The following is a 25,679-nucleotide window of genomic DNA, read 5'->3' as shown; positions in this document are numbered from 1 at the left end:
TTCTTTTAAGTGGATCTCACAACCTCCTGTCAATGGTCTTTGTCCAGACAGACAAGGCTCTCAGAAAGTTTGACTGCCATGTGAACATGACATAACTGCACTGTTGATTGGTCAGCTCAACACTTTAAGGTTGTCTAAAGTCTGTGGATTAATCCGTAATCCAAGAGACTAGACCGAACAAACAACCCCGCTGACCCATTGTGGAGTTCACATAACCAACTGAGAGTTTAACCGCACACAGCACCTCATTATTCAACAAAAAGAAAAGCTTTGTTAAGTATTTAAGAACTTTTATATCAAAGAGATTTGGGTAGAAAGATTTCTAACAGTCAGGGAAAACTTGAAAGCCATAATGTTTAGCTAATGAACAGTTTCGTAACAAAGCAGTTTGTAGAAAATTATCTTTAATCTCACAATCATTTTGTGTCTTTTACAATATACCATATATTTTCGAAGGAAAAAAATAAACTTTGCAAGTATTTTTTTACATTTGTGACAGTTAGAAGTTTTTCTTTACCTTCTTATGAATATTTTCTAGCTATGCTCTTAGAGAAGTATGACAGTGGAGTAGAAATACCAGGTTTAAAGGAGTAGATTTTTCTTTAAAGTATTATGGTTTTCAATATATCTAAGCTTATTCTCAGAAGAAAATACTGTCATTTGTCTGTAATCAGTTTTCAGATGGTCAAGAACAATAACACATTTTCTTGTTTTCATATATGTGTACACCATAATACTGTAAATATGATTTTCCAATAGAAATAGTGTTGTGTACTTTAGTCTTTAACAAAAAAGCTATTACTTTGATCATTATTGGGTCATTGTAAAACATAACATTTGCTCTAAAATTCATTTTTCAGTCAGCTTCTTGGTTTTGAATTCAGTGTCAGCGTGGCATGTGGTAGGCTTGACCTGTGCAGCCTGTCGCTCCCTTCCTGATGAGAAAGGGAAGGTGCATCTGCCGGCTATAGGCCAGGCCAAGCAGGTCAGGAGAGGAAGGCTTGAGTTGAAAAAAAGAAAAGAGTACCCTGGGAGTTTAGATGCTGCTGGATTGAGGGGAGGGAGATGAGGTTCAGGTTTCAGCCTGACAGGGGGTCTGGGGGAAGGACTGGTATTTTGGAATATACGAAGTACCGTACAAGGCACAGTGGACATAAAACCGCGTTGCTTGCCCTTACGCGCTGGGTGCAAAGTGCCAGCTTGGGCCCCGCGTTGGATAGAGTTTTGGAGGGTTTGACTGCATGGTGCTATAAGTCTTTGGGAGCACACTTTATACACCACTGACTGAAAACCCGGGTCTTCATCCATCCCTTCACTTCTTACCCTAGCTACTTCGTGTCTAATATTTAGACATGTTTGGCTTTGTGGATTCAAGGACTGTTCTGCTACTTGTAGCATCCCAATTTGTTTTACTAGCCGTCGTCAGATGTCAGGAAGAGGCTTTCCGTAAGTTGCACTGCTTTTCTTGACTTGTTTCTTTTTATTTGCAAAGAAATGTGTATTGTGTCTTTGATGATTTGTCTGACTTGTTGTTGCCTTCCAAATCTTCTCTACCTGATGTGTCCATTGCTTCAGAAGTCTCCTATGATAAGAAGAATGCAATAGCATGTAATGACGGCATTAACTGGCAGTAACTGTTAATAAACAGTTACTTCATTGTAAAAATGTTCTGATGGTTTGGAGGCAAACAGGCTATCAATGGTCTTTCTAAGTAAGTAAGTTTCTCTCTCTAGGAATGGTGAGGCTGTCAAGGCACATCAGTGTGTGATGGAGGACCAGGAGAACAAGTGTCCGCTTGTCTCACCTGAGTCCTGCTGCTCAGCCTCTCCTGCTGTGTTTGCTCATTAACTAGTCAAAGCTTTGAGCAGCACATACTGCAAATGTAAACTTATTGATGCCTCAAAGCCTTTGGATCACTATTTTCTACCATTATGAAGCAGAAACACTTGTTTGTAGATTGTCATACAAATCAGGATTTTTATTGAAATACATTTAAGTTAAACTGTTTTTAAGACAGGTATACATGAGTAAACCTCACCCACAGGGTTTGGCTGGACCAGATTCAGGGGGTTTCTTGATGTGAAGTGACAGGGTCAGACAGCCTGACCCCAGGCTAGCAGGCTCAAAGGGGAGCAGGACGGGAGGACAGGGTTCACAGCAGGGAGTCAACAGATGATGGACACTTGTTTGTATTTATAGAAACATGGTCCGGCTCCTAATTGCCTCTTTTACAGCAATAATCAGCATTACATTAACCTTGTAACTAAAGAAGTGGTGGTAAGGTAACAGGCAAAGATTTTAAGCTGTAAGTAGCCGAACTCATTTCTGACCAACTCGTGACATGTGAGTGCTAAGCATCTCTTTCACCAATACTTTGAAAAAACCAACAACAGGAGTAAGTACCCAGCCCTAAGCTGTGAACACCAAACAAATTACCCATTCTTAATTCTCCAAAGTGTTTGCACTGGCGCTTGACACAGCTATGGGATCCAGATGGAGAAACTTAGAAGGACCAAGTGTTTACTTAAGGCAGAAGCTTGTCAATTGGGCACAGTATGCCTGTAAGAGAGGTTCATTCATGAGAGCAGGCCTGCAGGTTAAATATACTCAGCCAGCCACGTGAAATACCTCAGACCCTGTTAACTGTGGCTCTTGTTGACATTACTTTTTATGCTGCTATAAAGTTCTCCTTATGACAACTTGGAAGCTTTTTCTTGCACGCTTCATGAGTTATTTTAGAACGTTTTCAATTATAGTCCACACAGCTAATGATTGGTGTATTTTGGGGGTTTGAACCAGCACCTGTTCATCAGCATCACAAGAAACAAAGCCAATGACTTCCTGTTCATTAACACCATGCAATCACATTAAGATGTTTGAATGTCTCTTTTTGTGCACTAATTCATGAAAAGCTTGAATTGATACAGGATATCATTCTTCTTCCTCCGCTGACCACTCCTCCTCCATGCTGCGTTCACTCATCCTACTTCCTTGCCGGGCCCCTTGACCCCCTTTCTTCCAATTACTTCTCCACCTTTTTTTTTTTACAACATCTTTACCAACACTGTATCTAAAAAAAAAAAGACTTTCCCTTTCTAATTCTCTATTTAACCTTCATCTCTGTCCCCCCTCTGTTTACCTGCCATGCTGCCCCCTGCTGGCCACACAGAGGAGGCAGGTGGCTGCATCCAGGACGGCCAGCAGTATAATGATAAGGATGTGTGGAAGCCCGAGCCGTGTCGTATCTGTGTGTGCGACAGCGGAGCGGTTCTGTGTGATGAGATAATCTGCGAGGAGATCAAAGAATGTGCCAACCCTCTCATCCCATCTGGAGAGTGCTGTCCCATCTGCCCTGCTGATGCCAGTGCCCCCATTGGTTGTAATTTATTTATTCACATACCCATAAATAAATTACTCTTTTAGCTTGCATTTATCTCACACTTGCCTGGCCAATGCTTTTGAATGGGGAACAGCTTCAGAGTCCAAATACTCGGCTTACTCAAGGCTGCAGCAGTGGCTCATTAAAGCCTCTAAGTATCATTGTAATAGTGTGGGCTGCTCTAAAGCAGTTTACTTTTATGATTTGGAATTAGCAGTAATGATGTCCCCTTTTCAAAAGCTGCCCTCTACATGCTTGGCTTGGATGGAGACCAGACAAGCATCATTATCAGGATCCTCTCGTTCCTGATGAAAGTCTTTTTCATGTGGAACAGGGTGCATCCTGGGATGTGCTGTCTGGTTCTCACCTGAACCTGTAGATATGCTTCTGCTCATTTTAACTCATGACTAAGATGAAGCCTATGTTCACATATTTATATGAAGCTCTTCTACAACATAATGCTGTCATCAGAGAGGGACCAATGTTTTTCTTACCTTTTATGTTTGAGGCCTCATGTCCTGACTGTACAGGTGAACCTGTCAAAGGTGCAAGGCCTCTGCATCCCTCTGGTGGCCTAAGAGGCAGACATGAATTATATATTTAACAAGATATACACTTAGCAGTTAAAGAGACACATATATGTACAGGTGTATCATTTAAAAAACAATAGAAATCTTATCAGAAAAACATCTTTTGTATACATCTGAGTTCCTGCTCGGTAATTGATAGCCCAGGCCATCAGAAGTAGAATACAACTTAAGATCACTTAGGCATACAATTATTCTCCTCAAATGTTGTATAAATAAACATTATATTCATCTTTGGAGAATAAACTTACTGGCACCGGCTGCCATGCTTTATCCAATAAGCTAAGCGTTGCTTGCTTATGATCTTAACTTACATTCATATTTTGCTTTAATGATACAAATACTAAATACTTTCTTAGCTCATGCTTGCTTTTGCTTCATTCCTTTTCAAATGTTATCTTGCCAATAATTTATGCAGATGGGTTCTTTGGGTTTGGTGAATTTCCTTTGATCACTTAGCATCACTAGATTTTCCTTTCAGGTCCCCTTTTCTAAGAATCACAAACTAGGTCTTTAATCAGTGAAATGTCTGAATTATTATGTCTTACTTGTACATTTTTAATGTTTTGTTCTTCCTTCCTCTCCTTCAAACATCCATCTGCAACATCAGAGACACTCGGTGCTCAGGTGAGGCAATGGGTGATGGGAAAATACAGATATGATTCACTCAGAAGGAACAGTATAAAAACATCCACATAATATCATTGTTTATTAAGTTGAAGTAACGTTTCTTTGTAAAGTGTGTCAGTCCACTGATTCTTTATGTCATCTTTCAGGGCCAAAAAGGAGAACCAGGAGATATTGCCGATGTAAGTATGACTCCTCTGCAGTTAATTATACTGAAGTTATATTGCTTTACACATCCACACTAAACTGCTTTGTTCCAAATATCAATCTTAGTGTTCATTTCCTAAGAGAAAAGATTGTCAAACAAAGTCATCTTTGCAATAATTACACACTTCAGTTTTCCTCATTCTGGCCCATTAGATGTTCAACACTGGGCTCAATCATGTCCACAACAATCACAGAAACAAAGCTCATGTTTCTTAAGGATTGGACATTTTTCTACAGACTTAGAGTTATTATCGATAGCGTAGTAATTATTTGGATTATCCCACTTTTTCTGGAGTTTCAAACATTTGTGATCATTAGAGGGGCAATTAATTGCTGATAAGAGGCTAACTAAAATGTCCAACAATCGCTCATTGAACTTTGTATTACTTGAGGAAAAACAGTGCATTCCTTGAACACAATGAACCCAATCAAATCCTCTTAGGTCTTCTCAGCAACTGTGTTGCCAGTGCACATGTCAGGTGGACAAAGTAGTCCAAATTAGAGGTTAAAAGGAGGTGATTACTTTTTTTCCTTTGTCCTGTCACACGAAATCCTCATCAGATTGGGTCTTAGTGTCCACCTCCTACAAAGCTGGAATGTTCTTTTCTAATTTTAGCTGTTCAGAAACACCAACATAAAAGAAAGGTCTTGTAATGAAGCGTCATTGACAAAAGCTTTTTATCTCTGTGTGCAGGTTGTAGGACCAAAAGGACCAGCGGGCCCAATGGTAAATATCACTTTATTGATTAAATGCATAATCTGAGGGGACTTTTACTGTTTATTATGTTCATTCTACACTTATCCAAACAGTGTTCAATGTTGTTGTTTATTGGTAGACAATAATGAGATTCTTGCTCTGAATTCATCCATCTTGGGAGTCTTACTAAGACAAATATCTTTCATTCACAGGGGCCCTCAGGTGAGCAGGGATCACGCGGAGAAGCTGGCGCTAAGGGTGATAAGGTAAGAGAAAAGACACTTCCCAAATCACCCCTCCACCAATCTACATCATCCTGACCAATGTCTCATATTAATGTGAGACTCCAGCATCAGGCTGCTTAATATTGGTACAAGCAACAATAATTGATCTGACAGAGTTCAGTTTAGTTGGAGATTGAAGTGTTATTACTTTCTAAGAACAACTGACTGACCATCATGCAACAGTTAAAAAGGATTTCTGACCTGAATCCCCTTTAGTTCTCTTAATGAACTTAGAGAAAATAACCCTCTCTCTTTTTCCCTAGGGAAATGCAGGACCTCGTGGAAGAGATGGCGAGCCCGGCACCCCCGGAAACCCCGGACCCGCCGGCACACCTGGAACACCAGGACTTGGAGGGGTGAGTCTGAAACACATGGCATAAAACAGGAAGCTACCAAACCATATAGCCATATTTAGCCCCAAATCCTGCATCAAATAACAGGAATGATTAGCTAAACATTTAAAACAGTGGAACAATACAAAATAAGATATCACCTAAGGCCAAATTTGAAATATAAATCACATGATCAGTATCCATCTTAACCGTATCCAAATCCATGGTTTTCTCTATTTACGAAGAACCTGGTGAAGTGAACTGAATTGTTGTGCTTTGAGACTTCCCTTTGCCTATTTGAGTTGATAAACACATGCATACAGGCCCAAATTAGTCAATCAATTATTTGTTCTCTAAATAAGAGAAAGAGAGAAATAATAATAAATAATGTCCTAAATGGAATGCAGTATTCTTGCAGAGTGAGCAGAATGCTGAAATGGTGCTGTTCTTTAACTGATACATATATTCTACCTTCATGGCTACTGAACCCCTTATAAGTCATGAATTCAGTTAATGTCTTTGAGTTGCTGCAGTGTGTAATGGCCCACTTAGCTGAGGCAGCTCAGGCAGGATAAACAACATTAACCGTCTCTATCTGTTTGTGTTGTTTTACAGAACTTTGCTGCTCAGATGGCTGGAGGTTTTGATGAGAAGTCTGGAGGCGCTCAGATGGGTGTGATGCAGGGACCAATGGTAAGCCTACTGTCTCACAGAGGAGTGAAAGTCTATGTTTTTGGATTGAAAATAACAAATACATATTGAGACTGATATCCAAATGCTGGACAAATACATTGCTCTGATTCATTCATTTCTTAAAATCACTTTTTGTGGCTTTAGTCCATCGTTCAAAATGATGAAACCTCATTACATACACTTAGCTTGTCTAACAGCTCAAACGTAGAAGTAGAAGATGATGGCCTTGCCGCCACCTTGTGGTTCAGTCGGTTCTAACAGAGATGTTAAACTACCCATTTGGTTGATTTGTTACTCTTTGTGGTGTATAACCTTTCTCTGTATGTGTTGTGTCCCTCCTTCAGGGTCCTATGGGTCCTCGTGGCCCCCCCGGACCAAGTGGAGCTCCTGTAAGTAGATGAATTACAGCAGCACATCATTATGTGATCGATCATTCACATCAAACAGACACTGTTGTTGTCATAAATGAATAAATCCCTAATACTTTGCTTTGTCATTTGCACATATAGGGCCCACAAGGTTTCCAAGGATCCCCTGGAGAGGCTGGAGAGCCCGGACCAGCTGTAAGTATCCACACATATCCCAGAATGCATCTGCCCAACAGACTGATTTCATACTGTAGCGCTCACATTTTGAAGGTTACACTACACTCAAAAAGAGAAATATGCTGATATGTATAATGTCAGCAGTATTTTAAGTCTTATTACTTATTATTTTAATTCATTAACAGTAGATATGATGTTATCTACAGAATACAAGATATTATCCCCCATTACGTATATATAGTTTTATATAGTTTAATGATTTCATTTTGTATTTACTTCTAATGTCATGCCAATAAAGCAAATATATTCTATAGAAAATCCCCTATTTTGTGCTGTAGCCTCACATTTAGTTTGACAGTATGAAGACAGTGTTTTGCATTTTGCAGCTCAAAAGTCTGTCTCGTATTCTGCGTAACAATTCAATAACAGTAACTAATGATTCATTGTTTGTTTTCCTAACAGGGCGCATTGGGACCACGTGGACCATCTGGACCTTCTGGCAAACCTGGAAGCGATGTAAGGCTTCATCATAAACCAACAGTATCATTAAAACATAAGAGCAAAACCTACACAAGCCAAGGTCAAAGGTCAAGGCCAACTGAAGAGTAAAACATTTCTTAAGGAAAAGCAAAAACTTATTTTTTTTATCTAAAAAAAAACAATGCAACTATTTCACTATATTGCCTTAGTTTAGTTTCACAATAATGTTTGAGTCAATCCAACACGTTGACAACTCTTCATAAGCTCCCTACTCTTTAAATCAAATGCACCACAAGGGGGCACTCTCTCCCCTCACAACACTGGTGAGCATGATGACTTCAGAAACTCCACAGTAAAATGCAGAGCAGCCACACTTTATTAGCATCTGCTGAACACTGCTTGAACAAATCATAATTCCACTTCCTGTTTGTTTTCTAGGGTGATGCTGGCAAACCTGGCAAAGCTGGTGAGCGTGGACCTGCAGGGCCTCAGGTGACTAACTCCACGATTACACCACACGTTAAAGTCAAGAGAAGAACATAGCGATGCGGTTGAGTATTCCTCATGTTAATATTTTGTGATTTTGTATTTCAGGGAGCTCGTGGATTCCCTGGAACTCCTGGACTTCCCGGAATCAAAGGACACAGAGTGAGTGTTTCCACCTTACTGATGCAATATGAGACACTTTTCTAATGATGGCACCTGAGGACTGAGTGATGTAGTGTGAGTCCTGATGAGTTGTGTTCCTCTGCAGGGTCATCCTGGTCTGGATGGAGCTAAGGGAGAAACTGGAGCCGCTGGAGCCAAGGTAAGATAACACATGGAGGAAATACAACTAGTGATGGAATCTAACTAAGTACATCTATTTAATTCATTAGGTAAAAACACCAGGTACTTCATTGCATTTCAGAATCAAATGTACTTCTTAATATACGTTAATTGGTAAAACTGAAAAACAAGTTACTTTGCACATTAAGATAAATATTTAAACATAGAAATCAATCAATATATTATGATGTATTATTATAGTTAAAGCTACCAATCAGTTTATGAAGTAGTCCACCTTTACCATCTGCAACATTAAAGTGATGCATCACTAACAGCCAGTTAATGCATAATTAGCCAGTAATATTATGTAAAGCATGTGATTCTAAACTGGGACATTCTGCCTCATAAGTACTTTTACATTAGGTGTTATACGTTCATCTTGATGCTTATACTTACTTTCCTTTTACCGTTGATCATATAAAAGCCAGACTTGTACTTGGAGCAAAGTTCTTCTACACTGTTTTACTAGTTTTACTTAAGCAAAAGATTTGAGTAACTCTGAAGCATATATCAAATCAAATTGGTGTGCAGTTCCTTCCATGTTTTCCAATCACTTGTTCTAAACGTCTAATCTTTTCCCCCCATCAGGGAGAGTCTGGTTCTGCTGGAGAGAACGGCGCCTCCGGACCCATGGTGAGTCTCCACTGCTTTCTCTCCTCTGTCATATTATTTAGGACATTAAAGAAGAACAGAATAGGATGTTAAAGATAAGTAATAGGTTTATACATTGAAGCTATATGTTCTATGATGATGAAGATGAACTGACGGATCTTATCTTCCTCTGCAGGGACCCCGTGGTCTGCCCGGTGAGAGGGGTCGCTCTGGAGCTGCTGGGTCTGCTGTGAGTCACAAACTGCCTTAACTCACAGAGCGTCCATATGTTTAAATACAAAAATCATTTCATGGTTCCTTCATTTTGAAGTACTCATCTGTCTCTTCACTCCACAGGGTGCCCGTGGTAATGATGGTCTGCCCGGTCCTGCTGGTCCTCCTGTGAGTATCAAAGTTCCCGCTTTGCATTCATTTGATTGATATTCTTGCCTTTAATGACACAGCAACAAATAGATGAGACTTGAATCCTAACCTGCATATGTTGTCTTTGTCTACAGGGGCCTCTTGGTCCTGCTGGAGCTCCCGGTTTCCCAGGATCCCCAGGATCTAAGGTTCGTGCAGATCACATTCAAATAAATAATTGTTTTCCTGAAGCAGAACTGATATAGTAAAATAAATCACCAAAGCCTTGTGAGGGTCACTTCAACCATGTGTGGTTAACTGCACCATCACTTAGTGAACCCTACAGTTGATCTCTATTTATTCAGTCGGGTTACATTCACTAATACAAACCCATGACCTCTGTTGTCTGGTTCTTGTAGCTACTGTTACTCATACACAAATAATACACTTCTGTAGTACATTATACAAACTACTCGAAAACCTCATCAAGAAAGAAAAGGGTGCATTTATACAATCGTCATTATTATAACGATTATTGTGTCTTTATGTAACAAGCATAAAAATACATTCACCTCGAAAAGATAAGAGAGGATTTATGCGAGATTTTGTAATTAGCTAATTTTCATCTGAAGTCACAAGTACAAGAAAACACATAATAATCAACAGTCAATGAAAACGTTCGTTAGTCATATTCAGTTGCATTACTTTTTCATAAATATGTATGGGAACATTTTGAAATGGAAAGAACGGGTGCTAATCCCACCATTATCTTCAGCCATATGGATTAAGAGCCAAATGAAATTGTTATTGATGAAGTTATTGTGTCCTGTCAGGGAGAAGCTGGTCCTACTGGAGGCCGTGGATCTGAAGGAGCACAGGGACCTCGCGGAGAGGCCGGCACCCCCGGATCTCCTGGACCCTCTGGTGCATCTGTAAGTTTCATTTGTGTTCAGTACATTCAGCACTACTGCTCTGACAATGTGTTATTAATGATTTAATGTTGACACGCTGCTTTTCCTCTGTCTTTGTAGGGTAACCCTGGTACTGATGGTATTCCTGGATCTAAAGGATCTGCTGTAAGTTTTTGGTTAAAAAGTCATCCATTGTTTTGTTGTAATTTATGTATGACTGTTTACTTTATTCTTCATACTAATTCAGTGAAACCAAGCTGTGTCGTAAAAAAAGAGAGAGACAGAATCTCAACGAATGATATATATCCTGAGTTTATACATCTTCCTGTTCTTGATAAACAAGAAAACGTCTGTGCAGTATTAGCTGCAAAATACATCAACTGCTGCCATACACAATTTAATAAATGTTTCTGACTAGTTACATATTACAAGTACTACGGCTGCACATGTTATTAATCATTTAGTTACGATTGTTGATGTTTTTTTATATGTATTGCTGATCTAATATGTATTGCTAATCTTTGAATTATATTTGAATTAACATTTTTTGTCTCTTTCTTCTCTGAAGGGTGGCGCTGGTATTGCTGGTGCTCCTGGTTTCCCCGGCCCCCGTGGCCCCCCCGGACCTCAGGGCGCTACAGGATCTCTGGGACCAAAGGGACAGTCTGTAAGTCACTCAGAAATGAAGCTAAAACTGTAAAATCTTAATACTTATTTTTGTTGTGATAATTTACAGTTGTCTTCTTTCTTGCCATGTTCAGGGAGACCCTGGTCTTCCTGGATTCAAAGGAGAGGCTGGACCCAAAGGAGAGCTTGTGAGTTGTTCCTACTTAACTTCATTGATTTATTTAGACCTTAACCACAGTGAAGCCTATTCAAAAGAAAAAAGACTACATTGAAGATGTACTTACATATCTACATTCTCCCAGGGCCCTATTGGTCCCCTAGGTGGCCCTGGACCCTCTGGTGAAGAAGGAAAGAGAGGAGCAAGAGGAGAGCCTGGAACAGCCGGACCCCTCGGACCCCCAGGAGAGAGAGTAAGTCACTAGCAGGAACAACAACATCGGTAGAAAGTCACATTATGAATTATTTTATTCACAATCTAATCAAATGTATCTCTGATTGTTTCCAGGGAGCTCCCGGTAACCGTGGTTTCCCAGGACAGGATGGTCTTGCTGGAGCCAAGGTGGGTCCTGAACCAGAGAGCTGCAGCGCCAGAAGGATGCTGCTATGGTTTATAAAACTATCTGATACATCTCTACCTGATTGTTATTGACTTGCCTGATTTCTTCTTCAGGGCGCCCTTGGTGAGCGAGGTGTTCCTGGTGCTGTTGGGCCCAAAGGTAGCGGCGGAGACCCCGGACGCACAGGAGAGGCTGGTCTGCCCGGAGCCAGAGTGAGTCAGAGCTGTCAGACAGTGTTGATTTCATGTTGTATACGTTTTATATGATTTAGCTGAGATTTGTCCCACCTGATGCATGATGCTAAAGATCTCTGTGCCTTTCACAGGGTCTTACTGGTCGCCCCGGAGATGCTGGACCTCAAGGCAAAGTTGGAGCCCCTGTGAGTACATCATCCATCCAATAATAATCCAGTCATGCCGATTGAAGGTGGAAGGGTTTAATTTAAAAACAGCTACATATGCTTGCATTATGATTCATATATATTTGCATAGTGCACTTTAAAGTGAAAATGTTGTTTACTTTCATGACTAAATACGCTGAAAGAACTAGAACGAGATATAATACATATAAATCATTTGAAACTAAAAAGGTTTTTCTGAGAAACATTTAAACAAGACAGCCATTTTCAAATAACACTTGCAGGTATAAACCCCAACACTAGCAGACTTTGAATGACTACTCTAAGGTTTCACAGACCCCTTCTTGATGTTAAGGGTACACATTGTTAGCTCCCTTAGATCAAATGTATATAGCTGTCTTTCTATTGAGTGAAGGGTGGAAACATTTAAGATAATTGAACATTTGAACTTCTAAAAGATTGAGGGTAGAAGCACACATAGCTGTGTAACCTGTGTCAGGTGGGTATATGGGGAATACAGATGAATACATGGTACACCTGTGTGAGAAGGAGAATATAAAAGTATATATTCTTCTGGATATAAAGATGGAGGACTAAAAGGTTAAACATAGTTTGGCCCAAATACTGCAGCTTTTAAAGGCCTATTTCTGTGCATATGATTTCAAACTTAACAATCTTGAAAAGCTTTTGTACATTGTGTGGAATTGGCTTTCTTCTTTAATACAAATACATGTACTGTGTACTCTAGTATAACTATCTTAGATGTAACATACATGATGATCACTGACATTATTGTTATATCTGAGTTTCAGGACTAATTTCTTACCTTTTACTTTCACAGGGATCTAATGGAGATGATGGTCGCCCCGGACCCCCTGGCCCTCTGGGAGCCCGTGGACAGCCCGGCGTGATGGGATTCCCCGGACCAAAGGGAGCCAATGTGAGTTAATAAGAGCAGAGCAGGAGTAATAATACAAATGTAAACACATCTATGGCTAGATCACCAGTACTCATGTTGTTTACCTTGCAGCACTCCAAGATGAAAAGACCGTTTATTAACAGTGATTTCTCTTCATCAGGGTGTAGCTGGAAAGACAGGAGAGAAGGGTCTTCTTGGTCGTCCTGGACTGAGAGTGAGTACATTTTCACCATTATTACTTTTATCAAATCCTCCCAAATGGATTCATTATTTTCTATCTCCGGATCCCTTTTCATAAACGAAATACTTCTCTCTGAACAGGGTCTTTCTGGAAAAGATGGTGAGACTGGATCTGCTGGACCTTCCGGCCCTGCTGTGAGTACTTGAGTGTAATCACATGATGTGAGATAAGATAACAGTTTTAACTGTCCCTTCTTTGACTGGTCACCTGTGTTTTGGTTCATTATAGGGACCCGCTGGAGAGAGAGGAGAGCAAGGACAGCCTGGACCCAATGGATTCCAGGTGAGTTAAATATCCCAGATACAACACGCTGGAAATCAAACAAAAACAATATCATATCAGTGTGATTTATTTTCAATATGACTTCAAACTTTGGAAATTATAAAGTGCTGTACAGACAATTGTTCAGGAAGACATCAGACCTATAGGTCAAAACAGTGTTGGATGGTATTAAGTACATTTGCTATCAGTACTTGATTATTTCAATTGTATGCACCTTCATACTTCTACTACACTACATCTCAGAGGCAGACATGTTACTTTAGCTCCATTTGTCTGTCAGCTTTAGTTACTTTTAAAGATCTGTATACACTTCCTGTCCAGTGAAAGCCATACATCTCCAAACTCGGTGATTTTAAATCTGGCTTCTACTCATAGATAACTCTATGATGTTAAGGATGATTGTTTATTTACTTATAAGTTGAGAAAAAGCCTCTTGGATCAGCTGAAAACATGCATTGTTACTAAGCTGAAAACAAGAAATACAAAGCTGAACTCAGGGACAGTTGACTTTTTAATCAAAAACTGACTCTCCCAGGACAGCAACGCTACAAATATATGATGATCTTCTAAAATATGATGTATTGCGGCAGAATAAACTACCCGACAAAGCAGTTAAAGTGAGCTTCCACAGAAGTAACATACAATTTAACGCAGCAAAAAACATATTAACACTGGAACATCATATATAGTGAAACACTGTTTTTCACAATGACTACTTTTTCCTTTCTCACTTTGGGTACATTTCTCTAATATTAAATACATACATCTGACTTCAATAAGGTTTTAGGTGCAGACGTTTTCATTGTAATATTTGTACAGTGTGCCTTTACTGCTGGCAGTGTCTGATTACTTTGTCCAGCACTGGATAGTGACCCAGTCTACATGTACAGATATCATATAATAACTCTCTTTGCTGTTGTTCTACAGGGTCTGCCTGGACCCAGTGGTGCCCCAGGAGAGGGTGGAAAGCCCGGAGACCAGGTGAGTGAAATTTAGAAAAGAAAAAGGTTACTTGAGATTAGTTTCATCTGAAGGTCTGACAAACTCATCAACTCATCAACCCTGCACAACTTCCTTTGTGAATAAAACCTTCTGATAGTGTTTTAAAGTTACAGTTTAGTTAATGTTATAGTCTCAGTTATTTATATTATTCTTTTTCTTATTTAATTAGTCTTTTTTAGTCAATGTATATAGATTTGGACTTGTAATGTTATTTATTTGAACCTTATTTGAACCTAAATTTCCCATGTCTTTATCACCTTAATCTAATCCAACAGATTTAATACTCAATATTGTCCACACAGCTGTTCCAGTTAATCAATAACTAAGATTCTCTCTTGGTATAAGATTACTTGTCTTGTCTTTGAATACTGACAATAACAATGAGAGTTCAGCATACATGTATGTACGAGTATTGTAAATGTGCGTAATGATTTCAAAAACTAAAGCTGTTTCTTTCTGTTTGCAGGGAGTTCCTGGAGAGGCCGGAGCTAATGGTGTTTCTGGACCCAGAGTGAGTTTCCATGTTAAACCTCCATTACATTCATTTGAAAGTAAAGAGTAATACACATACTGTCACATACTGTTTATACATGAGCATATCGCATCATATACATTTTTGGTTTCATAATTTGATTTTATCATCACCATCTTGGTACAACTTATGACCCAACAAGCACTCCCCATACCTCATACCTCATACCTCATACCTCATACCTCATACCTCATACCTCATACCTCATACCTCATACCTCATACCTCATACCTCATTCTTTGTGTCTCTTGACAGGGTGAGCGTGGTTTCCCAGGAGAGAGAGGAGGTGCTGGAGCTCAGGGTCTGCAGGGACCTCGTGGAATCCCTGGTACAGCTGGAAGTGATGGACCCAAGGTCAGTGGAGCCTTTAGATTCAAATAGTTGTACTTGTTGTCTTTCAGGTATAGCAACATATCTACCAGTTTAAACTAGAGCAGCTCTTCCATGGCTATTTGAATTGTTCACTATGTTCAATGTGAAGCTGGAAAGATTTTACATTCAGGCAAGTGTTATACATAAAGTTAGTTGACTGACACTATCATCTATTTGTTCTTCAGGGAGCCATTGGACCATCTGGTTCTGCTGGATCTCAGGGACCCCCCGGCCTGCAGGGTATGCCCGGAGAGAGAGGAACTGGTGGCATCACTGGAGCCAAGGGAGACAGAGTGAGTAGCAGATCATTGTCTCAATGCTCTTATCTTATAACATTATATTACTGATTATGTCTTGGAGCACATGTTGTACCCTGAAACATGTTAACATCAAGCTTTCTTCTTTGTCCAACAGGGTGACAACGGACAGAAGGGACCTGAGGGATCTGCTGGAAAGGACGGTGGTAGAGTGAGTACAAAAATAAATCCTTCATCTCAAAGTCAAGCTTCTTTTAAACCCTGTATTCTCTTGTATTAACGCTCTTATCTCCCTCAGGGTTTGACCGGTCCCATTGGTCCTCCTGGCCCATCCGGACCCAACGGCGCCAAGGTGAGAATGACAGATTGACCCTTTGATATTTCAAGAGAAATAATATCAATTGATTTGATTTGTTTTGTTTGGATTGACTGACTTGTTCTCTACTTTCCAGGGTGAGACTGGAGCTTCAGGACCTAATGGTGCTGGCGGTGCTCGTGGTGCTCCTGTGAGTACCTCTGAGTCTGAAACTGACTTCTTACTAATGAAGAATATTCTACCAACGATAATCTAACTTGCTCAATAATGTTGGAGAAAGACTGGAGGAAACAAAATCACATATGAGGCAGTCCTAACAATATGTAACACGATATAGGCAGAGTAAGATTGAACGTGAAAATCAAAAATAGAATAGGTAATTAGTCGATACCTTAGTGACATATAAAAACACTAACACACAAAACCAACTCCAAGCAGAGCATAATAGATCATTCATTTAAAGATTATAGAACATATATTAATATCAGTGACAGCCCTAAGTAGAACACATAATAATCAAGGTGTTATCATGAACTTACACAACTGATCACATAATAAGAAGACAGGAAAGAGAGGAAAGAGGATGTATTGGTCATTATTCCAATCCGAGGGATCTTTAAACAAAAAAAGCTTTCTGAGCTGTTGACTTAGTGACTAGATGAAGATAAGAAGAGAGCTGTTAAAAGTATCTCAATTGAACAGAAACAAGCCATCATCTCGTTTACATCATGAGGGGAATCAAAAGGATTACATTTCCAAATAAACTGCAGCAGATTTGTTTGGTCTTTTCTTCTCAAGTCTCAAATTGAATAGCATCCTCTGAGCTGCTGCTCCTTAGGGGGGTGCAAAGGACTGAGGCTCTGCTTTCCTCTATAAAGACATGACCATACATAGTTTACAACAACAAAGTTCAGGACACTTACTGTCACTCATAGGTAAAAAAAAAAGGTGTATAGATTCATATTTATCTTATCTAGCTTAGTTTATAATTTCATTGTTCCTTCTATAACTTCTTATATTAAATATAATAGCATAGCATAAATATGACCCCATGCTGACGTCTCTTCTTCCTGCAGGGTGACCGTGGAGAGGGCGGTCCTCCTGGCCCTGCTGGTTTCGCTGGACCTCCTGTAAGTAAAGTCACCACAGCTGTTATTGTTCAGATACAACAATTGAAATACAGACATTGTCAATATAACTGTTCTATTTCAAATATCCAGGGTTCAGATGGTCAGCCTGGTGCCAAGGGAGAGCTCGGAGAGTCTGGACAGAAAGGAGATGGCGGTGCTCCCGGACCTCAGGGACCCTCTGGAGCCCCTGGACCTGTGGTGAGTACCTCTAATCTTAATAAATAAGTTAAATCCTGGAAGATCTAAATGTCTTTACCTCACACTTCTGGATCTGTGCAGTACGTTACAGTCATTGTAGTGTAACATCAATATGATTTGTTGTTCCTCTTTTTCAGGGACCCACTGGTGTATCTGGACCTAAAGGAATGCGTGGTGCTCAGGGCGCTGCTGTAAGTTACTGAAACTGAAACGATTAATTGAAAAGCCATTATTCAGAAATGTTGATAATCCATTCAATCAAGTTTCTTTGTAACAACTCATTATGTTATAAGAACTCGGGTTGACCAAAGTGCTAAACAAATTTAAGTAGACAACAAGTAAAATATCATCGTCTGTGACATCTTAAAAAGCCTATAAGATTATGTGCTATTATTTTAAATTGTAAAGTATCTCAAATCTGCTGTCACAAAATCATAAAGGTTAGTTGTTATTACTCGCATGCAGAGAGATATAAGGCCTTAGACCAGACCACAGTGGATTTAAATGTATGATTTATATTGCAGAATAATTCCTGGCTATCTGATAACATCCAACAAACCTTAAGAATTGATGATGATGATGATGATGATGATGATGATGATGATGATGATGATGATGATGATGATGATGATGATGATGATGATGATAGTGACAGGTTGGGTGTGTTTACTGAACTCTTGTCCTCTTTTTCAGGGTGCTACTGGTTTCCCCGGTGCTGCTGGTAGAGTTGGAACTCCTGGTCCCAATGTGAGTGTTTCATCAATAACACCTTTGAGGAGGAAATGGATTTGCTGAGTCAATCTAAAATGACTTGGAGTGTATTTCCGATATCACCCACTGATATTCTCTCTGTCCACCGCAGGGTAACCCCGGTGCTGCTGGTCCTTCTGGCCCTGCTGGTAAAGACGGACCTAAGGGCGTTCGTGGTGATGCCGGCCTCACAGGAAGACAGGGAGACGGTGGGCTCCGTGGACCCCCAGGAACACATGGAGAGAAGGGAGAGGCTGGAGAGGATGGACCTCCTGTGAGTTTGAATTCAACCCAAAATCTGAAGTTTAAGGGAATTTAAAGGATTGCCCAGCAGTATGGCTGGGCAATATTATAATTGAGATTGTCAAAATTATATAAAAAAGTAATGTATGTATTTTTCTTTATTGTTTATATTGGGATATAGGCGAGGCCTGTATGCATTTAATTGAAAACTGTTAAGGATTTCAGACATATTGCCTAGCCATAGATCACAGTGGATATGCAGAAATAACCCTGACTCACATCTTCTATTTCCTCACTATTAGGGTCCCGATGGACCTTCAGGAGCTATGGGTCTGGGTGGATCTCGTGGTATCGTAGGTCTGCCTGGTCAGCGTGGAGAGAGAGGTTTCGCTGGTCTCCCTGGACCTTCTGTAAGTGCTTGAAGAAACACGTTGTCCTTATAACATCTATTTGACATGTTGTTGCATCTTCATCATTTGAAAGTTCTTAAAACTAAACGTACTCTGTGTTTAGGGAGAGCCTGGTAAACAAGGATCTACTGGTGGTGGTGGCGACCGCGGACCCCCTGGACCTGTGGGACCCCCAGGACTGAGTGGACCTTCTGGAGAGATTGGACGAGAGGTGAGCACTACACAATAACACCAACAGAGAAATGTAGGAACAGGAATTACAATATAGTCAGAAAATAATGCTGTCATCTTTATTTATTGAATCACATTCCTGCCATGTCATTAAAAAGATGTTTCTGTATCTCAGGGTACCGCTGGATCAGATGGACCCCCTGGTAGAGATGGATCTGCTGGAATCAAGGTGAGAGCCTCACAAAAGTCTAACAACAAATCACACAGTCTGACAAGTGTTTTTTTTAGATCTGCTGGTTTGCAGAATTCCTAACCTTGTGTCCTCCTGTAGGGAGAGAGAGGAAACACCGGCCCCGCTGGCGCCCCTGGAGCTCCTGGAGCCCCCGGATCCACCGGACCTGTCGGACCCCTCGGAAAGCAGGGAGACAGAGGAGAGGGTGTAAGTAACACAACATGCAACATACGACATACTACACAGGCACTATTCATTTTCACTTTATAATAAACTTTTTAGTGAATTTGTCCCATGAAAATCATTGAACATGAGGTACCAAAGGATTCCAACACATCATTTGTAGCAAAAACTGTATACATATGCAATTGTTTGAATAGTTTTCTGAAGATTAGGCGTTAATGATACAAAATATGCATCTAAATTCCTTTTGGACGATTACTATAACCATATATTTGTACAAAAGTTGGAAAAGCTATATCCGACAAAAAATAAACATCAACATAAAAGCCTAAAGAAATTAAAGAAGTTCACAGAGTAGAGTACCACCTCTAGGAAATACAACCATTAGATGAGGTAAAATACATTTACCATTTATTTGGCTTAGGTGGTAAAAACCCTAATGTCACCATTGACTTGCAATAATCCCTTTAAACAATAATAATAATAAAGTACACAGATATTCCAGAGACTACACTATGTGTGTGTGTGTCCTCTTACTTGACTTAACCACTCTGTTGTCTCTTCCTTCAGGGCTCTCAAGGACCTGCAGGACCATCTGGACCCGCAGGAGCCCGAGGAATGGCTGTGAGTATCTACAATACCATGATGTGGCTTTAGATCAGATTCAGGTCACTCCAAGTGCTACACATGTGCAGCCATGCATTTAAATACTTGTTCAATCTTCACTCCAGGGACCCCAAGGACCCCGTGGAGACAAGGGAGAGTCTGGTGAGACTGGAGAGAGAGGACAGAAGGGTCACCGTGGATTCACTGGACTGCAGGGTCTTCCTGGACCTCCTGTAAGTATAATCCACATCTCTTTTTTATGTCACTTCCCTTCCTCTGTGTGTTCTACTGTCTCATCTTATTGTCCCCGTCCTAACAGGGCCCCAACGGAGACTCTGGATCCGCTGGACCTGCCGGACCAAACGGAGCCAAGGTAAGAAGACTGAGTAAAGCAAAGAGCAAAAGAGGAGAAAAGCTATTTTTCCATTTCTATCCTGCAGCCTTAACACCTGAGATATGTGATGGTAATGAAGGGCACAGGTTAGTCTTTTTGTAATTCTCCAATCACGTGAAGAAGACTGGGACAGGAAAGGCCACGTGCTTTAATTACCCAGCGCTGTGATAAGAATGGCAGCCGAGGCATTTTGTAATTACTCTCTGCAAGGACAGAGGCAGAGGGGCAGAGGGACGGTGATTTGTGAAACCACTCCTGCTCAGATCTGAAATGGACTTCAATATCTATCCTCGATTAGCTAAGCACTGCCTGATAAGGGAAATGAAGAGAAATGTCACCGTACAAATAATCTTCATGCATAATAAGGCAAAGGGTCTGGGGTGATTGGGGTAATAGAGAAGAACTGCTGGCCCATTTGAATAGATTAATCAGATTTATTTTCTTATTCAGTTCTGAAATATACTGCAGTTTAGAAAATGGAGTAATATTTCAGACATGCTAGCTTCTACTGGCTTTAACTTGAACACTTCCTGTTTCTGTAGGGACCTGGTGGACCATCTGGACCTGCTGGCAAAGACGGATCAAATGGAACGCCCGGCCCCATCGGACCCCCTGGACCTCGTGGACGTTCTGGAGAAAGCGGCCCTGCTGTATGTCCACAAAATAATAAAAAGATCCATAAACACCACAAGCCCTGCTACAGTCTTTAACTGATTCCCTGATCAATTTCCTGCTTTCCAACCTCCAGGGTCCTCCCGGAAACGCTGGACCCCCAGGCCCCCCCGGTCCTCCCGGCCCCGGCATCGACATGTCTGCCTTCGCCGGTATGGGTCAGACTGAGAAGTCCCCCGATCCTCTGAGGTACATGAGGGCCGATGAGGCCTCCAGCTCCCTGAGGCAGCACGACGTTGAGGTGGATTCCACTCTGAAGTCCCTCAACAACCAGATCGAGAACATGCGCAGCCCCGACGGCACCCAGAAGAACCCCGGCCGCACCTGCAGAGACCTCAAGCTGTGCCACCCCGAGTGGAAGAGCGGTAAGTCAGCCGTGGGGAAAGATTAAGATTGGAAAGCATTCAATAAGCTTGCCCTCTATTTCTAGACTTCATTCTTTTAAACCTCATGATTTCATCTCTCCAGGTACCTACTGGGTGGACCCCAACATGGGCAGCATTGCTGATGGCATCAAGGTGTTCTGCAACATGGAGACTGGAGAGACCTGCGTGAAACCAAGCATCGCCGAGGTGCCAAAGAAGAACTGGTGGACAAGCAAGAGCAAGGACCGCAAACACGTCTGGTTCGGAGAGACCATGAATGGAGGATTCCACGTGAGTAAACTTATAATCTCGGTAGAACTGATCTTAATAGTAAAAACGATCCTAAACGTGCTAATGACATCCCTAAATCTTCATCTTACAGTTCAGCTACGCTGATGACGGCCCTGTTGCCAACGCTGGCAGCATTCAGCTGACCTTCCTGAGGCTCCTGTCCACTGAGGCAACCCAGAACCTCACCTACCACTGCAAGAACAGCGTGGCCTACATGGACCAGGCCTCTGGCAACCTGAAGAAGGCTCTGAAGCTGCAGGGCTCCAACGAAGTGGAGATCCGCGCCGAGGGCACCAGTCGCTTCACTTACACCGTGATGGAGGATGGCTGCAAGGTGAGCGCAGACTGCAGCAAAATAGAGACAGAGGAAGCTAGACTTTAGTCACTAGTTTTACATTGAAATGATTTGTGTTGTACCATAACACTTCTCTTAACCCATTTTTATATTTCCACCCAACAGACACACACAGACCGGTGGGCCAAGACCGTCATCGAGTACAAAACAAAGAAAACCTCCCGTCTGCCATTCGTGGACATTGCTCCCATGGACATCGGAGGAGCGGATCAGGAGTTCGGAGTGGAAGTAGGCGCAGTCTGCTTCTTGTAAAGTGGAATATCACAATGGCCCCCCAAAAAGAACACAGGAAATAAATAAACTCAAACCATGAACATTAACACACACACTTCCACAATAAAGAAGACTGGAAATTTATAAAAGAAAATTGATACTTTTTCTCTCACAACGAACAAAGTGCTCTCCAAGTTGTACTCCCTGGAAGTTAGCACTGAAGGGCACCGGCAATATCCGTACACCACACCAGCATCAACCCGTCAACCCGCTTCCTGAGATCCAGTCATGTTTCCCATGGCCCACTGTTGACGGGGACGAGTCAGAGCCAGGAGGAAGAGGGACCAAGCGAACAAGTTATGGAGAACAGAAACATGACTTGATGTCACTTATTTATTGTCTAACCTGAATGGGCAGAGTTGAGGTAGGACTGGACGGGTTTACTTTGTAAGTAAGAGAAGCCCCCTTTCCACTACAGAACAGCCGCACAGCCTCTGTCCCAGTCCTACTCCACCTCCCTCCCTGTTGCCCTCCTGACACACAAATACGGCATTTTGAATCAGTGTAGACCAAAAATAAAGTCAGTAAAATCAAATCCAGGTTCTCCACGCCTCTCCATCGTGAGCAGGAGTTAAACCTTTACTGTGTATTATAAATCCTTGGTTCTATTGTTGTAAAAGTCTGTGTTTATAAACAACCAGATGGTCTTATATATATTTCCACATTATGTGTGTACATGTGTCTATATGCACACCAACACTTTTTGGAAAGGGAGGTCACCTTTGGGATGTATGTTTCCATGATACCCCTCAACTGCCCATCAGAGGAAGGCCCAGTTAACAACCCCCCCCCCCCCCCCCCCAAAAAAAATTGAAAGAAGTTGAGGGATTTTTTATTTTTATTTTATTGTAGCCGTCCGGATTGTTTAAAGCTACCTCACTCTGAAAAACAAAGTGAAAATGTTTAAATCTGGGATCTGGGGCTAAAAGGCCATTTATGCTTTGGGTTGCTCTCTCTTCAGAAGGTGCTATGAGTTCTTTAATTCAGTCTCCGCCCAACGCCCCCCCTCACAAACCCTTATTCCCACTAGCCTCACACCACACACTCACACTCCACCCTGCAGGAGGGGTGCAGTCGGGTAAAGAAGGGGAGACATGGGCTACTTTGGAAGTCCTCAAGGTCGCTCAAAAACAAACCAGGGTGGGTTGTCTCTGTGTGTGTGTGAGGGCGTGTACATTTTTTTATTAATTTTATTATGATCATTTTTGTTTTGTTACACTTCTAATGGATGTAAATTGGAAAATAAAAGGAAAACCGAAATAAGAATGCAGTTGATTTTTAATTGTGTTTTGAATAAAAACAGAAATAGCGTGGGGACGTATTTCTACTTTCAACAGAACAATTCACGTGTGCTCAAATGTTTTTTTTTCTGTTATACTTCATGAGGTCAGTTACTCTTGACTGTGAGTGGAGAGTGTGTGTGTGAGTGTGTGAAAGTTTAAGACTGTGTGTTTAATATGAGAGTCTAATAACAACAGGAACAGAAGTACTGTATTTGTTCTGCGGTGTCAGGGTGGGGCTGGGTGCAGACGGCTCCTGTTTGTCTGAAATAATAGGCATAAATAAAGATCATTTTGTGAATGAACTGGTATCAAGTATCTTGTAGAGTAATTATGATTCTAAGTTACTGCGTCTCATACTGTGGCCAGCTTCGTCTCCGGTCGGTTCTGAGTAATAGAAGCTTGACTTAAGCCTTCATAGCGACATATTCTTATTCAAAATATAAAACACAATTAGCTTCTCAAACGTAACATTTCATACACATGCAGATCAAAATCAGGACACACAAAAACATGCTAGTAATTCAGATTGTGATGAGAACAAAATCAATGACAATTATTATTAGGAATGGGGGAAAAAAACAAGATTAAAGGACATTTAAAGGACAACTCCACTGATGAGTATATAAGTGAGCTTACCACACGTCCATAGCAGATCATCTCTGCTGGAAGATATCACAGTAGCTGCTACACGAAACTGATGTTAGAAGAGTTGCATTGTGGGAAATCGTGCAGGCACCAGGTGATGACTGGGAAGAAGAATGCCTAAGGTGCTGTCTACCAAGTCCATACAGCATAATTCTATACAGTATAAACTTCCTCTATAATTTTCAAAGTATATCGTCTTAGCAGTTAGTATACCAAATTAAAAACACTTCACCATTACCAACAAAAGATTATACAATGTGTAAAATTGGGAAATTCAAAGTACAACTTTGGAAAGTTCAAGAACAAAGAAGAATACTTAAAGAGCCTGTGACACGATTTTCCCCCATCATCCAAACCCATCAATTTGAGTAAATATTGTCCCCTTGAAAACCGTTACTGAACTGATTTTGGATATTTGTACTTTGATAACCATTAATCTGCCCTTCAATGTTGACCATTTCCTGAATCTTCTCGGGGATTCTTCAAGTCCCGCCAAATTATGGGTGACGTCAATGCGGGCACAGCGCTCCAGCTGCACCGTTCAGGATCCCAGCATCTGCATGTAAACGCACGATGGCGCACACAGCAGCAAGCTCAGACAGCGATGACAGTTTAATTTTGAACGTGTCTGAGAGCTCATATGAGGCTGAAGGATCGGTGTATTTTGTATCTGTTAGAAGTTTAGGAATTAGGTGCGTCAATATGGGCGATCATACGGTCATGTAGCCAGTGGTGGACTGGGACTAAAAATCAGCCCGGGACTCTCGACCGGCCCACTTCGGTACCACTAGTAAATTGTCAACGGGGGGAGTGGGGGATGTGCTAGTGACTTATCCGACCGGCCCACTTCGGTACCGGCCCATCGGGATTCGTCCCGATGGCCAGTCCGCCACTGCACCCAGCCCAGCCCACGTAAACTGTCAACGCGGGGAGCCTCGCTGCGGGGAAACGGTGGACCTAGTGTCCCGATCGGAGTGGGAATAATAATAATAATAATAATAATAATAATAATAATAATAATAATAATAATAATAATCCGTGCATTTTATCCATTAATTTCCCCAACATTGTGGTAAAAAAAAACACACGTTTAATCCATGTTGGTGTACTACTACACCAGTGGTGTAGTGGGGATGTTTTTACTGGGTGGACGGGGTGGTGGGTGGACGGGAGACACTATGGACGCGCTCGTGAACTGTGGGGGGTTGGGGACCTCTGTGTCGCCTGTCAGCGCAACTTACATGATGCCGTTTAGACAATATAATAATAAAGGGCGGTGCCGGCTGTCAGCGAACCGATCCGGCCTTTCTGCGCGACTATCACTCAAATGCGGGACATAGTCTCAATGTGTGGGACGCGGGACAAATCATAAAAATGCTGTGTGTGCGGTCCCGCACAGTGCGGGACACCTGGTCACCCTACACACACAGTTCTGCCCCTCACACACACACGCTTCAAATCAAGTTGCATAAATGCTTGAGCTACGTTTCT

At 41.4% G+C, this 25,679-nt stretch overlaps 1 protein-coding gene across 1 annotated transcript; it reads left to right on the top strand.

Annotated features, from left to right (window-relative positions):
* The first annotated feature begins 1,172 nt into the window (after nt 1–1,172).
* On the top strand, nt 1,173–23,845 carry col2a1a (collagen, type II, alpha 1a). Its single transcript, XM_079673982.1, has 53 exons — nt 1,173–1,446; nt 4,577–4,593; nt 4,743–4,775; nt 5,495–5,527; nt 5,710–5,763; nt 6,045–6,137; nt 6,729–6,806; nt 7,151–7,195; nt 7,316–7,369; nt 7,814–7,867; nt 8,270–8,323; nt 8,426–8,479; nt 8,586–8,639; nt 9,248–9,292; nt 9,447–9,500; nt 9,608–9,652; nt 9,769–9,822; nt 10,447–10,545; nt 10,645–10,689; nt 11,093–11,191; nt 11,286–11,339; nt 11,454–11,561; nt 11,657–11,710; nt 11,822–11,920; nt 12,034–12,087; nt 12,908–13,006; nt 13,146–13,199; nt 13,307–13,360; nt 13,455–13,508; nt 14,436–14,489; nt 14,977–15,021; nt 15,298–15,396; nt 15,600–15,707; nt 15,829–15,882; nt 15,970–16,023; nt 16,124–16,177; nt 17,064–17,117; nt 17,208–17,315; nt 17,453–17,506; nt 18,009–18,062; nt 18,178–18,339; nt 18,611–18,718; nt 18,822–18,929; nt 19,065–19,118; nt 19,221–19,328; nt 19,875–19,928; nt 20,036–20,143; nt 20,230–20,283; nt 20,847–20,954; nt 21,053–21,341; nt 21,445–21,632; nt 21,724–21,966; nt 22,093–23,845. The coding sequence occupies exons 1-53, from the start codon at nt 1,353–1,355 to the stop codon at nt 22,237–22,239; spliced, it is 4,257 nt and encodes a 1,418-aa protein (XP_079530108.1). The 5' UTR covers nt 1,173–1,352; the 3' UTR covers nt 22,240–23,845.
* Nucleotides 23,846–25,679: the final 1,834 nt, after the last annotated feature.

This window comes from Notothenia rossii (genome assembly GCF_949606895.1).
Source record: "Notothenia rossii genome assembly, chromosome: 4".
Classification (NCBI taxonomy): Eukaryota; Metazoa; Chordata; class Actinopteri; order Perciformes; family Nototheniidae; genus Notothenia; species Notothenia rossii.
The sequence above is the reverse complement of the archived record's forward strand: the minus strand, read 5'-3'. Positions and strand labels throughout refer to the sequence as shown.